The 17,907-nt window shown below is 45.3% G+C and overlaps 1 protein-coding gene across 1 annotated transcript in view; it reads left to right on the plus strand.

Moving 5' to 3' along the window:
* plxdc2b (plexin domain containing 2b) overlaps positions 1–3,931 on the plus strand; it is a 112,232-nt gene extending 108,301 nt beyond the window's left edge. The window contains exon 14 of the mRNA XM_056299367.1: positions 592–3,931. Within this exon, the coding sequence (XP_056155342.1) occupies positions 592–711 (120 nt within the window). The 3' untranslated portion in view covers positions 712–3,931. The remainder of the gene's footprint in view (positions 1–591) is intronic.
* Positions 3,932–17,907: the final 13,976 nt, after the last annotated feature.

A 17,907-nucleotide genomic window follows, 5' to 3' on the forward strand; every position in this document is an offset into this window, starting at 1 on the left:
ACTTTCCCGGGGGGATATCAAAACCTCGCACACGCGGTCCCTGTTGATAAATGGACGTGAGCGCCTCAAGGATAAATTGGCGCCGTTTGATTTGAGCTGTTCGGGGGGGGTGTAAAAGACTGATTCATGTTCACGCCTCTTGAAAATAGATGACAACCCTTAATCTTCAAGGCCCGTCTCATTGTCTGTACTACAAGGTCACTATCACTCAGAGAAATCCCCTGACAGGCGAATTTGGCCCGCTCAAGAGAAAGGCCTTCCTCTCTCTAAGTCCTCATCACTCACTCAACAGTGATGTACATGACATGTGTCAAACCACATGAAATAATTCATCACTTCATGTTATTGTATTAAGCCGAAGAGTTTTTCAGAGATTTTATCACACACATAAAACATTACCTAAGTGTGTGTGTGTGTGTGTGTGTGTGTGGTATGTGCATTTGTTTGTACACTCAGCAGTAGAGTGGCCTGCTGCTCTGTCTTCACATACACCGTCAATGGCAAAGACAGTCCCCAGCCTTGACCTTTGCCCTTTGCCGACACGCTAACCCCTGACCTCTAACCCCACACATACCCTCTGTCCCCATGCAGAGACGCCCCAGCAGGTGGCCAGCCATGAAGTTCCGTCGGGGGTCAGGTCATCCCGCCTATGCGGAGGTCGAGCCGGTGGGTCAGGAGAAGGAGGGCTTCATCGAGTCAGAGCAGTGCTGAGGGGAGGAGGGAGGCATCCGCATCTCCACACCCCACACAGCCCCCTCTCTTCTTTTTCCACCCCCTACCGCCCACCCCCCACCCGACACCCCCCTCCCCTCGTGCCTCCTCCACAGGGACCTCTCACCAGAAGCTAACCTCCAGAAACTGCCTGCAGCTGCCTCAGCGGCGGGAAAGTGACCAGTGAGGCGCAAGGATGGCACAATTCGCCCTGGATGGTCCTCCAGTGAGCGCTAGATTAGACCGAAGCAGGGCAACCCGGGTCTGATCTGAAGAACCAACCATGTTAGGTCACCGTCAGAGCAACTTGCGCTGCAGCAAACCCCCGTAAATCTGACCCCAGACCAGCTCATTGTCCGGGTCCTCATAGAGCTCCTGTGGGCAAGTGACTGACTTACTGTGGGCAGAAGGAGGGTATGGCATCGAGGTCACTATCTCAGTGGACGTGACTTAAGGAGTGCGTCCAGCGACTGCCGGGTCGCCATTGAGTTGGTTGTACAGCCTGACCGCCTGGATTTTAGACTGGTGTACTCGAGAGGGGAGTAGGATGAATTATACGATATATATTTTCAGAAACAATACAGAGTATGTGAACAGAGATTTCCCCTTTATTGTTGTTGGGGTTATATAGGCCTTTGTATATCCATCAGGTTTCTGCTTCCTTTTTTTTTTTTTTTTTTATTTCAGGTGGACGTTTTCACAGGGGGTCGGCATATTTATATGTATGGGTGGTTGGTATTGCTTTCCGATACCGTAACAGGCTTTATAAATGTTTCCACGGCGTGTCCTCCGCTGTGTGACACAACGTGACATGACATCCCACCACCACTACTGTCCGCACCAGCTTGGAGCGCCGTTGTGAGCATGCAGCGTTGGTGTTAATGCTTTTAATTTTTTTTTTTTTTTTTAACGGTCGGCTGGTTTTATTTTCTCTCAAAGTGAAGCGTTGTATTTTTATTTTCTTTTGTAATATCTCAGATTTCTTTGAATGGGTGATGGGTACACTCTTCTCTTCTTCTAATTCATTTTGTTGTTGGATTTGCTTAGATTACCGATGCCGTTGTGAGGGTTTATTTTATATATATATATATATATTTTTTGTTTTAACTTTGCAATGATTTCATTACTGCCGTGCCATTTTTTTTTTCCTTAACTAGAGTTTGCACAAAGTTTTCTCCATGCACACGTACGTTATATTGTTTTTGTTTTTTCTTATTTGACATGTGGTACTAATGCAAAATTACAAGACAGGCGCTTGTGAGTATGTATGGTGTATGTTTGCTGTAACAAGTTTGTGATTTCTAGTGTGTGTGTGTGTGTGTGCGTGTGCATGCATGCATATGTGTGCATGCACATGTGTGTCTGTGCATGCATGCATACATGCATGCATGTGTGAATGTGATTAGCTACCAGTAGTGATTGGAGATCTACCTGCCTGAAGGGGGAGTATGTGTGAGCTGGCTCTGCGTAGTTGATTCTCATTGGTTAATCTGAGGTACTTACATACAGCTTGTGTGGGCCAGAAAATACACTGACCTGGTTTGGCATTTTCCTTGATTTTAATGCTTTCCTTCTCCGATACGACCTGCTGCCGGTCACGATGACCGGCCGTGACCATGCGGACACAACTACGACGACCGGCTAGTCCATGTTGACACATGGGTAACATTGTATGTACCCGGGCTTCGACCCTCGCCAAAACATTTACAGATTCAGGTAATTAATAGCAAAGATTCAACAGTATACAATATCAGAAACCGTCTTATTTTCGATGAGTGGCCTTTTTACCCTACTTTTTTTACCCAAATGTGAATACTGTTCCAGTCATCGCTGTCACAGAACAATACACATGAACTGATTCAGTCAAAGTGGTTTATGGTGTTTAATGTTTTCAACACAACAAATATTTTACACCAATGACTAGAGACTCAGTTGGGAGGCGTTCTCGGTATTTTAGACTTCTACTGAAAAAAAAACAAAAGTCAAAAAGTGCAATGCTACATCAATCCAGTCTTGCGCATAACAAACAACAATCATACTCATTTGTAGGTTTTTCATGAACCCCTTCTTGCATTGAGACCAAAGACTAATTAGCATCCGATTGAGCTATGTTTCATAATGTGTACCTCAGCCTCCACAGAATGTCAACACTCCTATCTGTCCCAACTCATGACCGCTCACTAGCCACACCGCTAGCCACAACGTACCAGTCACCCACCGTGTCTTCGACCTCAGTGATTTTTAACCATGGCTATTGCGACATCAGCTGTGTCTCATTGACCCAAAAGAGTCGTGTTTGTGTGTGTGTGTGTGTGTGTGTATGTGTGTGTGCGTGCGTGCGTGTGTGTGTGCAGTTTTGCACAGTGAACGATTCCTGGGCTCTTGTAAAAGGAAACACGGCCCCTTCTTAATGAGTAGCCCCGTGGTCCTGTGCTGGGATCACTGGTGTCTCCCATACGGTCCAAGCCCAGGGCCTTTAAACCCTCCACATGAGAGCAACCCTTTTATGACTCTCCATAAAGTCGAGCTCTTTTCCAAAACAGTGTGAGTGGAGGAGCTTTGGGTTGATAGCCCGACGGCTTTTCCATGTCCACATGCATATGACTATTCCTGTGGAGAAAAGCGCAAGAACCCTTGCTTGGTGTACACTGCCAACTAAAACTGCAAAAGATGTGTTTTTTTTAAGACTGTCAAAAGCAGTCAGGCAAAAGTGGCCGAGACGTGGATTTGTGTGCAACGTGGTGAACATGTCCGTGCAGCCCTGACAGTTTGATTATTGACACAAAAACAAGTAGAAAATACAAATAACAGTTTGCAAATTCTTCCATAATCACTTGCTTCACTGGACTTGACTAATAGCTTTCGCCAGACTCTCTTCATGCTTTATTTGAAATGAAGTAAAGCAACATTGTGCTGTTGTCGAGATAGGTTACCAAGGTGTGCTGTTCCATTTTCTTTTGATTTATGAGTTGAGATGAACAATGTAGCTCATATAGGTACCAGATTCACCCTGCAGTGGTTGACAGAGCTCAAATTGAGGGAGAAAGGACAAGTGGGCTTTCTTCCACTGTGACCTGGTTTTGCTCTGATCTTATCGCGACGCTCCTTAGGACACGATGAGAAACTCGAAATCACACAGTTATCATAGCTGTCTGTAATTTCTGTAACTACTGTTGTTTTGATTACATTTGAAATAATAAAGAATGTTGTTTAAACAAAGCTATCCACTGACCGGTTCCTCACGCTCTGTTTAATCTGCGGTGTGTGCATGTGTGTGTGTGTCTTTCCACGATTCTCTGTGTGTGTGTGTGTGTGTGTGTGTGTGTGTGTGTGTGTGTGTGTGTGTCTTTCCATGATTGTGTGTGTGTGTGTGTGAGAGAGACAGAGAGAGAGAGAGACAGAGAGAGAGAGAGAGAGAGAGACAGACATGCCCATGCAAACGTGAGAGGTGAATAAAGGTTTGGGGGCTATCTCATTACATCGCATTGTGTTTATTATTGTCAAATGTTGACGTTGTTGAAATTGGTTTCCTTTAATCCCCCAGTTTGTAAGACAATGAGACTTGTTCACAAGTTATTTATCGGGGCGTGCTGGATTCTGGGCACACGATTGTTTCTACAGCCTTCGTTGCAATAACACTCAAAACATGTGCGTTCAGTGTGCGAGTACAACACTGAAACCACAAGTGTGAACTTTGGAAGCTGTGCGTTTGTCTTGTTTTCAGGCTAAAAAAAAAATAAATAACAAAAACGTCGAAAACGACCGTCATTTGCGGTCTGATAATAGGCTGCAAACTCCCTCAGCAAACAAAAAAATACCATTTTGACGCCGTAGCTTTGGCTATAGGGCCGTCCCGACGCATCAGCGGCTGCTTAGGGCCCCGCAGCCACCAGGGGGCGCCCCGCAGCCATCCCCGGCTAGTCCACTTACGCTGTTAAACTGGTGTAACCGGTTATTTTCCTGCCCGGTGCGGGATTCGATACGGCTGTACTGCGCCACAAACTGACGTCAGTTTACACTGGGTTCATAAATGTTGGTGCCTCCTAGTCGGGCGCTGTTAAAGTAATAAATAGATTATTTTTTCTCTCCGTGTCTCCACAGCGGTCATGTTCATGTGCGGTACATAGCGTTGAACTAGATAAGGACAGGCGAAAGGCTCATTTGAGCTCTTTAGGTACGAACATAAATACGCCCGTTTCAAACGACGTAACCGTCACATGTGCCTCATCGCGTCCTTTACGTTGGCATGGATGTTTAGCAATACGTCCACTAGAGGGCAGTTCGGAGTCGAAAGTTTCGGACGACAGCAAACGCGGCGACGGTGATGGTCGTTATAATATTGTAACGTGCATGGATAAGAAGACACGTTGGCCGGTGGTTGGCGGGTCTGACCCGTTAGTCGAGCGGTCAGCGATGCCTCCCGCCGTGCGGGCGATACGGGTTCGCTTCCCGGCCGCGGCAGTTCCCGTGGTTGTGTTGTCCCCCGAATTCGCTACAGTACGTTGAGCATAAACGAGGCCTAACCATGTTCGGGACTTGCACAAAACACCGCGAGGGTGCGGCTCCCGCGGAAATGCATGGGACAGTTTCCTGCAAAACTCGTTTGGTTGCACTCTAGACTTGGGTTGGGCAAGGTTTCTCAGCTAAAATGTGCCAATCTGATAAGCTTTCTGAACCCCCCCCCCGAACACTTTTTCTGTTACTCGAGTGAGACACGTTGTTAGAAAATATTTGTAGGTGTAAAACCTAACATGTGTGTGTCTTGTTCAACTCCATTTTCCGATGCAACTTTAAAGAATTTACGTCGTCTTCTTCTGTGCCTCTTTTGTCTGAACCCTGTAAGAGGTCACCAAAACACATCCTTCCCCCGCTGGCGTTGAGGGGCTTCTTATTATTTGCCCCTTTTTTTAAGTTTACGTGTTCAATTCGCCAGTATGATGTCCACGGTGATTAAAAAAAACTAGCAGGGTCAGGCGGATGAAAAGTGAATGAAATTTTAATGAAAAGAATGTAAACTACTAATAAGACACGTTAGCCCCTAGCTAACGGGTCTGACCCTTTAGCCGAGCGATTAGTGACGTCGCCTTGTGGTGCAGTACATTTCGTATCGAATCCCGCACCGGGCAAGAAAATAACCGGTTACAAGAAAGAAAATGTTTTTTTCCCCTTTTCTGTGTAGAGCCATTTCAAATGGCCACCATTGCCTGCTGCTTCCGTCAAGCTTTACCAAAATCACCTCGAGCTTCACATGACTTAAGAATTACAGCAGCTGGGCATCCGGGTGACATAGCGGTCTGTTCTGTTGCCTACCAACACGGGGATCGGCGGGTCGATTCCCCGTGTTACCTCCGGGCGTCCCTACAGACACAACTGGCCGTGTCTGCGGGTAGGAAGCCGGATGTAAGTATGTGTCCTGATCGCCGCACTAGCGCCTCCTCTGGTCGGTCGGGTAAGTATGTGTCCTGGTCGCGGCACTAGCGCCTCCTCCGGTCGGTCGGTCGGGGCGTCTGTTCAAGGGGGAGGGGAAACTGGGGGGAATAGCGTGATCCTCCCACGCGCTACATTCCCCTGGCGAAACTCCTCACTGTCAGGTGAAAAGAAGCGGCTGGCGACCCGTGGTAGTCTGCAGCCCTCCCCGCATCGGCAGAGGGGGTGCACTAGCGACCGGGATGGCTCGGAGAAGTGAGGTAAAGGGGGGGGGGGTTACATGAGCTGAATAATGAGCATTCCCTTGGACTAAAGGATGGTAGGAAACACAAAAAAATGTGTCCTCATCTTGTTATGTTTCTAATTCGTTTTGAACTCACCGATTCTTTTGTTTCAAACTGACATCTCAGTTTGGTACAAAAAACAATTGGTGTTTTGTTGGGATAACTTGTTAAACCTGAAAAGGTAAATAGAATTTAGTACTGAGTTGTACTTTGACTAAATGGTTTTCAGTTTCGCTTCGGTGAATTTGAAAGAAATGAAAGAACCAGATTCCGATGCTTTATTTTTTCACTTTGGTGAGAATTTCACACTGAGCAGCTGTATCATGTCATATGACATGTATTCACATGTCATATGACATGTGAATATATTCTCATGTCATATGACATGTGAATATATTCTCATGTCATATGACATGTGAATATATTCCTGTCCTGAGCTGTTGGCTGTGGCGGGAGAAAGCTGAATAAACAGGCTTCAAAAGGAGAGACGCTCGGTGGGCCAAAAAAGAAAAACTTGTGAAAAAGTGAAAGCCCTCACCAATGGAAGTTAAGACAAAGAAGAGCTGGGCAGTACACTAACCAAAGTCAACATGATATGATATGATATGATATGATATGATATATATTACAAGTGTGGACTGTAGTTTTGGCGGCACGGTGGTGCAGTGGTTAGCATGGTCGCCTCACAGCAAGAAGGTCCTGGGTTCGAGCCCCGGGTAGTCCAACCTTGGGGGTCATCCTGGGTCATCCTCCGTGTGGAATTTGCATGTTCTCCCTGTGTCTGCGTGGGTTTCCTCCGGGTGCTCCGGTTTCCTCCCACAGTCCAAAGACATGTAGGTCAGGTTAATCGGCTGTACTAAATTGTCCCTAGATGTGAATGTGTGGGTCCTGTGACGGCCTGGTGGCCTGTCCAGGGTGTCTCCTCGCCTGCCACCCAGTGACTGCTGGGATAGGCTCCAGCAACCCCCAGACCATGTGTAGGATAAGTAGCTTGGATAATGGATGGATGATATGATGTGTGATCTATATGATATATATGAGATATGTGGTATCATATAATTGATACAATATATGTCATATCATATATGATATATATGATACAATACATGATATATACGTATAGGTGATATACTATTTGATATGATATATATGATATGATATACGGTATGTGATATGATGTATATTGTCGTTGCTGTAACTTGGTATGTCGGATGTGATACTGCTGTTGATGCAGTGTGAACTATTGATGGGTTTAATGCATTTGTTAGCCCACCCACCCAATATCACCACCAGCCATCACTGACTATACCGCTCCGTCTGCTTCTTTACTGTGTCATCTGCTGATATCACAGCTCAACTGTATCACACACACTGCATCCAAAATCACTGGTCTTACCACTCCCAGACCTCAACAGCAAAGCCATCACACACAAAGCACTCGGTATAGCACACGGCCCCTCAACCCGATCTCCACATTCCTCCCATCTGGTTGCAGATATAGGCCGATAGCCATGGGAAAAAAAGCCTGGGTTGACTAAAATTCTGTCCCTTTTGCCATAGCAGATTTAAATAAAGTACCCTGGTGACAGTGCTTGTCCACGTGTCTCATTGAATGCCATGCACAGTTATAGTACCTGTGTAACTGTATCTGACTGTATGGATGTATGTATTATGTGTCCATTATGTAAGTATGAAGTATTATGTAAGTATGAAGATGAACTTGTTTTCTGATGTGATGAACTTGTATTTGGATGTACAGATCGTGTGGTAACAAAAACTCATCAAGTAGAACAACTAAAAATCCATCCATCCATCCATCCATCCATCCATCCATCCATCTATCTATCTATCTATCTATCTATCTATCTATCTATCTATCTATCTATCTATCTATCTATCTATCTATCTATCTATCTATCTATCTATCTATCTATCTATCTATCTATCTATCTATCTATCTATCTATCTATCTATCTATCTATCTATCTATCTGTCGTTGTGGTCAAACATTATATTTTCATGTCAGAAAAACTCACCCCCCCCCCCATATGAACAGAAGTTGTTGAATAATTTGGCAGTTCGTTGTTAGTAGTCTGTACTTTCCTACTTCCTATAACTGCATTATTGGCCCCTGGATGGTCCCTCGTGTGTCTCCAGACTCCTCATATAGAATTATTTTAGAGTTGGGTCATTTGGAAACCGACCATTTTACGTTTGGAGGTGAACGAGTGAAGGCGTTTAACGTGCAAACTGTAGATTGTGTTTGATTTGTGAAACAAGAATGAGGTCTTCATCAGGGAAATCTTCCTCAGACTTGGAGGTACCGGAGTCTTAATATTCTGCCTGGCAGTACTTCCGACTACCTGCCGCAGTGCTTTCTAGGAGAGGGCTGCTTTGGGCAGTCAGTCAGTCAAGTTGCATGTCATATAGCGCTTTTCTAGCTGCGACACAAGCGGCCCGGTGTCTCAGACTAGACACAAGAGAAACGTTGGCTGGTCTGTTTTTGTTGCTAATTATTTTGTATCGTATTTCGTCTCAGGGGCGCCCGGGTAGCGTAGCGGGCTGTTCCGTTGCCTAGCAACACGTGGCTCGCCGCCTCAAATTCCCGCGTTACCTCCGGCTCGGTCGGGCGTCCCTACAGACACAATGTAGACACAATGTATGTGTCTGTAGGGCATGTGTCCTGGTCGCTGCACTAGCGCCCCCCTCTGGTCGGTCGGGGCTCCTGTTCAGGGAGGAGGGGGAACTGGGGGGGGTTCAGTCTCATAATACGTCACATATCACGTGACGGCAACACATCCGCCATGTTCAGTGGCGGATCTAGAGATTTTTTCCTGGGGTGGCAAAGGGGGTGGCTGCTATGGCAAACGTCCCCCCCCCCCCGACCACCACCACCGGGTTAAAGAAGCGGCTGGTGACTCCACGTGTATCGGAGGAGACATGTGCCACCCCATTTATAAATCAGATAATATGTTTTTAAAGTATATTTTATGTACATGCATGGTGAAGGTCAATGAGACCCGCACCAAACTCATCTCAAACAGTAGAGAACAAAATGCATTCGATGAAATCCGAGTTTTGAATAATAATACGTTTAGAATAATGTCCATTGCCCCCCTCCTTGAACCTCATGCCACCCCCTTTGCCACCCCAGGAAAAAATCTCTAGATCCGCCACTGTCTGCAGCCCTCCCCGCATCGGCAGAGGGGGCGGAGCAGCGAAAAGTGAGGTAATTGGCCAAGTACAATTGGGGAGTAAAGGGGGGGGGGTGTTACATGAGCTGAATAATGAGCATTCCCTTGGACTAAAGGGTGGTAGGAAACAAAAAACAAAGTGTCCTCATCTTGTTATTTTTCTAATTCATTTTGAACTCACCGATTGTTTTGTTTCAAACTGGCATCTCAGTTTGGTACAAAAAACAATTGGTATTTTGTTTTGATCGGCAGAGGGGCCGGGGCCGGAGCAGCGACCGGGACGGCTCGGGAGAGTGGGGTAATTGGCCAAATACAATTAGGAAGAAAAACAAGGGAAACATTTCTTTTTTTTGTCTCATCAAAATGTATTGCGTGGACAGCTGATGTAAGTATTTACATTTGGTATAAGTCAAGTCAAGTTTGAGGTGCATTGCATGTGTACTGTAGCTGGGACGCGGGTACTTTGTATTAACCTCTCTAACTTGTGTATCCACAGTTGGCCATGCTGAAAGTAGTCAGGAGTCTTGGTCCAGACACAAATACCATCTTGCGCTTCCATGAAGGCCTTGTCCGTCACGGACACACGTGTCTCGTGTTTGAACAGCTGGACATGAGTCTCTTTGACTACATGAGACAGACAAGCTTTAAACCTCTGTCTCTGAATGAGATTTGTCCCATCACAGTACAGGTACAGTGACACGTTAAAATCTTGGGTTGTTCATCTTGCACACCTTGACTCTACTCTAAAAATTAATAGCAAGACTATGACACGGTACCCAACATTCGAAACTCTGCCGATGTCTGAATGTGGAAAGTAATCTCTTATTTCGGCCTCTCAATCTCAAGCTGGTCAGCACCTTGGAAGCTCTGAAGAGCATGGGGCTGAGTCATACAGACCTGAAACTAGACAACATCATGCTGGTTGACCAAGAGAAGCAGCCGTTCAGAGTGAAACTGATTGATTTTGGTCTGGCTGTTCCCTCCTCTGAGGTTAGATGTGGCAGCATACTTCAGCCTCTTGGTTACAGGTGAGTAGTATTGAGACCTGAACTGTCCGGTAGTATGTTTGCAGTTCTGCTGGAAACCAGAAGCTACAGTTGTGCTGTTCTTCCATACTTATGAGAATAAATCTTGGATTTGATCATTTCTGTATTTAACCTTATTTGACCAGGAAGGTCTCTTGAGATTGAAAATCTCTTTTTTGAGGGAGACCTGGCCAAGACAGCCCACCACAATCACAAAATCATGTTAAAACATACAGCGGATATAAAAGTGGAGAAAAGAGAAATATATCAAGCTTCTGAAAAGCAATTTCACTCTTCCCTACACAATCTTTTATTATAGGTGTGAGTGATGGGTGAATTCATGTACAAATGTCTGATTTTGTTTTGTGGGTCCTTGGTAAGGTTTGCTGTGTTTGGCCCTTGTCTCCCCACCTTTAGGGCACCAGACGTTGTCTTGGGCCTCCCAGTCTCAGAGGCAATAGACATGTGGTCCCTTGGCTGTGTAATGGCAGCAGTGTTCCTGGGAAGACACCTCTACCCTTGGTGGGAAGAGTTGGATATGGTAAGTCACCTAATGTCCCTCACCAGCTGCTTCATTACACAGACAGAAATCTCACAAACCCACTTTTGGAGTTGAAGGTGGGTTAATGTGATGCTGTGTTGCCTCCAGATGAGAGCCATTGTGGCGACACAAAGCATGCCGGCAGATCACCTGTCCGATGCTGGTTTGAGGACGAGGTGTTTATTCACCAAGGACTCAAGCCATCAAACCTGGAGGCTCAAGGTACTGTATCACAACAACTTCCTGCTTCAGCCTGGCAGAAAACACATTAAATAAGCAACAAGCGAAATTGTCGAAAATGTTTCCAAGACTTGTCTCGTGTTTATTCTTTCATCTGCTCATATATTTTCGTAATGTGTGTGTGTGTGTGTGTGGTGTTAGTGTGTGTGTTAGTTAGTGTAGATATCGGGACAGAAAACTAAAGCATTTATGATTCTAATTCTTTTTGGAGGTGGTAGGTATTGTCTCAGAGAGTACGGGAAAAATCACAGAAAATTAAAATTATGCATAATTATGCATAAATATGCAAAATAAGCATTTTTCTAAAAATGGCTAAAAAACCACTTTTCTCGACATTTCAGATGATTCTGAGCATCTTTGATTTTTTTCACCTCTATAAAAACAAATTTCTGGGACTTGGAAATGTTTTGGCATTATGCAAAATAAATGCATTTTTGCAAAAATGCACTTATGATCCTAATTTTTTTTTTTTGGAGGTGGTAGGTATTGTTCCAGAGAGGACCAGAAAAATAGCAGAAAATTAAAATAATTATGCGTAATTATGCATTTTCTAAAAATGGCTAAAAACCGCTTTTCTCGGCATTTCAGATGATTCTGAGCATTTGGGGGGAGGGAGTTGGAGTGGGGGGCGGGGGGTTTAGGGGCAGGGGGAAGGCGGTCAGCTGGCAGGATGAAGAGCAGGAAGATTTAGACGGGTGGATAACCAAACCGCTACATTGTAGCGGGGTTCTTCTAGTACCATTATACGGAGCCGGCCAGTGGCGAGCCTCCTCCAAAACCCTCCGTAGCAGGATAAATACGAGACACTCAAGGCTCACCGGTTGAAAACTTTTGAAGTTTCTGACGCCGGGTGGGCCAACCGGCTTTTCTCTACTTGTCCACCAGAACGGCGCCCGAGGACAGGCGTGAGACCCGAACTGAGCGTGATGTAGCGGAAGTTGGGGTCATTTCCGCAGGAGAGTCATGGCGGACAGAACGCGTTTGGCTGGCTTGCTTTTTATAAAGTTGCTTTTAAAGTCATTACCTCTCGCGTTTGAAGGCTGCCTGCGTGTAGCGACCGCGAACAGCATCCGCAGTAGACGGCAGTCGTGTTCCAGACGACGGGTAGGTATCGATTATCAGCTCGTTAGCCAAAGAATGGTGTCGATGCAATGCGTTACAACCGCAGTTACAAGTTAGCGGCTAATGGTTTGATGCGCGCGCTTTCTTTCGTCGCTATTTAGATTGTGAGGCTCCTTAGAAGAAGAGCGTCTCCCGTTGTTTGGACATTTCCAACGAACAAGCCAGGGCGCTTTCTCTCCAGGCCTAAGGGAAGTGTCTCCGGGATTGGATCCCATCGCTCCAGGACTTGATTTTGGACCCTTCAGGTTTTGTCTCCTGTTCCTGGTCTTCAGGACGGACACTCTGGTCAAGATGCAGCTCCTCCACACTGGCGGCGTTGAGCTCTCTCTGGATGGCGGCGTCTGGCTCTGAAAAGGTTTGAAAGCGCTATACAAATGTAACGAGCGTAACCGGTTATTTTCTTGCCCGGTGCGGGATTCGATACGGGGTGTACTGCACCACAAGGCGACATCACTAACCGCTCGGCTAAAGCAGTGGTTCTCAACCTTTTTGGGGTCCTGGACCCCCTGCGTATTTTTGATCTACCCTGAGGACCCCTCCACCTGATCTTGGGGGAGGGGGGTTGCAATTTGATAGAAACAGTAGAAACTGCATTTTAAATTGCATTATAGCATTTATTCACTCTTTGGGGCAACAATAAGAGCTTGTGGAGTTAGAAAACAACGAGACAGGAGACGTGAGAGTAGACGTAGTCGAGGTAGTTTACTAGCTCCAACTTTGCATGTCATACGTTCGACAACGACACTGAACTGTGTACCGGAAGCGGAAGTGCATTATCTGACCCCTCGCCTCTTCCCTTAAAGGTACACTGTCCTCTTAGGTGAATGTCTCTAGTTATATAGATGTGGGTCACCACAAGCTTTCAGTTGTAACTTAGATATAGTTAACAAAACAGAATTCTTATGCAGTAACTTTCAGATATATGTAACAACAGAATTTTTATGCAGTAACTTTTAACAATGCAAACGGGAGCGAGATCTCTTATTAAAATACAATAAATTACACTTGTGAAACAGATGTAATTAGAGAAAAAAGTCCCGTTACCCTTTATAGTTTAGGTAGATAAAGGTCTCAGTCACATTTGAGTAAAATAATCCTATTTCTATAAATGTCATAGGATCTTTTTTTTAAAGATATTTTATTTTCACGGACCCCTTGCAATTACACCACGGACCACTAGGGGTCCGCGGACCCCCGGTTGAGAAACACTGGACTAAAGGGTCCGACACGTTAGCTAGGGGCTAACGTGTCTTATTAGTAGTTTACATGAGTATTATTTTTATTAAAGGATTATAGGAAATGAAGCGATACACGAGCATCGTCTCTGACTGGTGAGGTTGGAAAGTTCTGCATCAGATCATGTGCTGTGTTTTGTGTGTGTGCGCTTTGCGCATGCGTTATTAAGCAAGAAGAACAAGAGGTTTTTACGTGTTAAACATGGACAAGTGTACATGTGTGTGTAGCTGACGATACGACTCTGTGGAGGAGACTTAAAACGCTAAGCGTTTAGCCTGACGGGACACAGTATGTCCTGGATTTAATCATACGCGGTTCATTCAAAACTTAAAAGTTTTTCCGGAGTCATTCGATTTCATACGTCACCGCCTCGGACGCACAATCGGGGGAAGAAACACCAATTATCGGTTGTGTATAACCTTTATAAGCCCATATAACGATGTAAGATGGTGAAGGTGATATCGTTTATGCTGTAATGTTTTATTTTTGAGACGTCTCATTCCTGGTTCAATTTACGAGGTAATCTGGGAGTAGCCACTGGGGGGCGCTCAGTTTGTCGATATGCCTGGTTGAATAGCTGTTTCGGATGCCGTCGTTGGTCGTGGTGGCCATTTTAGGTCGCAACGTTTTTGACGCGTTAAAGGGGACGAAAGACAGCCAAGAGAAAATAAATTCTGCACTGCCCGGACCAAAGAACGCCGACTCCTGCCCGTTTTCTCCTGACTCCAACCACACCGATCAAATAACACAACGCAGAGGGAGCCAGGGAGGAGGCAAACATACAGGGCTAGGGAGCCGACCCTCAGAACCGATGGCTACACGTACATAGTGACGAATTGTGTTCTGTTAATGCTACTTACGCTGGAGACCGCTAGGTGGCGCTACTATGGCTAATACGTTCCATGTACTGTGAGTTACGCGTTTGTAGAAGAAGAAAACTCGAAAATAGTGCTAAGTAACGTACATACTCCCCTGTTCCTCTGCTTCGTGTGTTGATGTCTGATACTGAGCCAACTACACAACATCGCACTTTGGAAGCTGGCTACCAACAGCGAACACAAGACAGTGAGTCTCCCTTTTGGAGTTGGCATAAGCAGTGTTTAACTCTTTGAAGGATTTCTGTAATGCTGTAATTACCGTGCTTCTTCCTATACACATCCTAGTTCCTGATGAAAGAAGGTTTGTGGAAATGGCAAGTTTTGTTCCCCCCCATTTTCGTTGGGGACTGCCACAGTGTGTGGGGGCTATAGATGGAAGTCACATTCCAATTATGGCACCAGAAGAACATGCCAGTGACTATTTCACCCGAAAAGGATTGGCACTCCACAATGCTGCAGGCAGTTGTGGGTGGTAAAAGGCTGTTCTGGGATGGATGTGTGGGCTGTCCAGGTGGTGTTCATGATGTCCGAGTACGCAGTCAAATTTGTGGGAAAGGTGATGGACAAATATTAAGTCAAGACAAAGGCAACATTGCTGGACATGATATCGGACACTTTTTGATTGGAGGCCCAGCTTATCCACTGCAAAAATGGCTAGTGAAACCATTTGCGGACACTGGAAGACTGACCCCAGAGCAGCACATATTTAACTACAGAATAAGTAGCGCACGGTCAGCTGTGGAGACAACCTTTGGCAGGCTTAAAGGAAGATGAAGGTCTGTTAAAAAGAAATGAATGCAAAGGGGACACGATAAAGAGAATGGTGCTGACATGCTTTGTGTTGCACAACATTTGAGAAGAGAATGGTGATCGTTTTTGTGAAGACCCGCCAGACGTGCTTGTGAACATGCAGCCCCCCATTCGCTTTACCAGCGCAGGGGCAGCAGGAAGGAGCTGATGTCCGAGCTGCATTAATGGAGTACTTCACTACCCAAGACGAGTGATGCTGCAAAACTTGAGCGATGTAGAAAAGACCATTTAAATGTTGTACATATTGTATATCCAGTCCAGTACTTTGAGGCAAAACATTTACATGTTTGTAAAAGTTGTACATGTAAAAAAAGCTGTGCAAAAAAATTCAGTTTTTATTCTATTAAATTTAAACAACTTGTATTTTTTTTTATAACATTTATGTATAATTTCCCAAATGCAGAACACCTGAACCACCATGAACACACACAACCACATACTCGCATGCACGCACACACACACACACACACATGTTGCCTGGGACCGTTTGCAATTGCTGCTGCTGTTTTTCTATTGCAGTTACAAGTCGCTCCGTGAGGCTCAGTACAGCATTGGTTGTGCGCTCCATTCTGTTTAAGAATGACTCGTGCATCTTTTGGCTGTGCTCAACGAACTTGTCATCCCATCTCTCCATATAATCCAGCAGGTCCTGCTGATGCAACTTCCGTTTCCCTGTGAAAAAGACACTATTAAAATGCAGTTTTAATTTGATTTAGCAGCAAGGTAAAGCTTTGCTATGCAAAAGCCTGTTTGGACTCATCTGTAGCACTATGGTAAGGTCAAACTCAACTTTATTGTCATCAGCAACTGTGTATATGTACCTAGTTAGATGAAATAATGTTTTTCTATGACCACAGAGTTAAAACACCACAGAAGACAATGTCCAAAAACAACTGGACAGTATCATGGAGAAATGTGTGTAATAGGACTGTTAAGTAACAAATGGCAGCATGGGGTATAGATGCAGTCATTTGCAGCACAAAAAAGGAACCAGCATAGATGTAATTGGGTAACATAATCAAAGGTAGCCTGTGTTGTATTAAGTGAACTGTATTTACCCCTTCTGATTCCAGTGCTTGTTGATGGTGTTGGAGGCAATGGTTCGCTGCCAGATGGCGTTGAGCTGTTTCATCACATGTGGCATCTTGTAACACAAAATGATTATGAACTGAGTGTTTATGTACAGTAAATAATGAACCTCAGTTGCTGCACATCAGAGGTGTTAACTGAGTCAACTATTTGTATACTGTACAAAATTGTATATTGTGGTGTACATTGTGTTTGATGATTGCAGTGGCGTTCCGTGCATCTTTCGGGAGTGGTGGTATTTGCTGTGTGGTAGAATGCAGTATTTGCAGGTATTGGTATGAGGTTTTTGTATTTGTACACGTAACGACCACAGGCTATACTCATTCGTGATCGCTATATATGATATGATATATATCCATCTGTCCATTATTCAAGCTGCTCATCCCAACCATGGTCGCGGGGATGCTGGAGCCTATCCCAGCAGTCATTGGGCGGCAGGCAGGGAGACCCCATATGATATATTGATATGATATGAAAATAGTTTTTGTCTGGGGTTTTAGTTACCCTTTCTGAACTTATTTGAACTGAACTTATTGTTTTTGCTGTGAAATGAACGATAGAACGCCTTCAGCTGCTTGGCCGTCATATCCATATTGATTATTTCTTGAAATTTCCTTGTGCGTAAATATCTTATTAAAAGCATCAAGTCCTCCACAAATTATTGTCACATAGTACTGATATCGAGGTGTCCAGCCTAAAATATCATATTTTATTTACATTGTGTCAATAGGGCGGCATGGTGGCACAGTGGTTAGCGCAGTTGCCTCACAGCAAGAAAGTTCTGGGTTCGAGCCCTGGGGTAGTCCTTGGTGGGTCATCCCGGGTCGTCCTCTGTATGGAGTTTGCATGTTCTCCCTGTGTCTGTGTGGGTTTCCCCAGGGGGGCTCCAGTTTTCTCCCACCGTCCAAAGACATGTTGGTCAGGTGAATCGGCCATACTAAATTGTCCCTAGGTATGAATGTGTGTGTGTGTGTGTGTGTGTGTGTGTGTGTGTGTGTGTGGGCCCTGTGATGGCCTGGCGGCCTGTCCATGGTGTCTTCCTGCCTGCCGCCCAATGACTGCTAGAACAGGCTGCAGCACCCCCGCGACCCCTGAGAGCAGAATAAGCGGTTCAGATAATAGATGGATTTTGTCAATGAGGTGCGGCCTTAAGAGAAAGTACATGGCAGAGACAGATCTCGTTCAGTGTGCATCTGTCTTTGCCACAAGGACATGGTGCAAGGTTGGAGCACACACAGACTGAAGCCTATGTGCGGTTTGGTAATGGAGGTATGATGCAGGGGAAAGGGAAGTATGGAGAAAGAAAGGAGATGCACTTTTCAATGGATACATAAGCACCAGATTGAACCT

Source organism: Lampris incognitus, chromosome 19 (assembly GCF_029633865.1).
Source record: "Lampris incognitus isolate fLamInc1 chromosome 19, fLamInc1.hap2, whole genome shotgun sequence".
Taxonomy (NCBI): domain Eukaryota; kingdom Metazoa; phylum Chordata; class Actinopteri; order Lampriformes; family Lampridae; genus Lampris; species Lampris incognitus.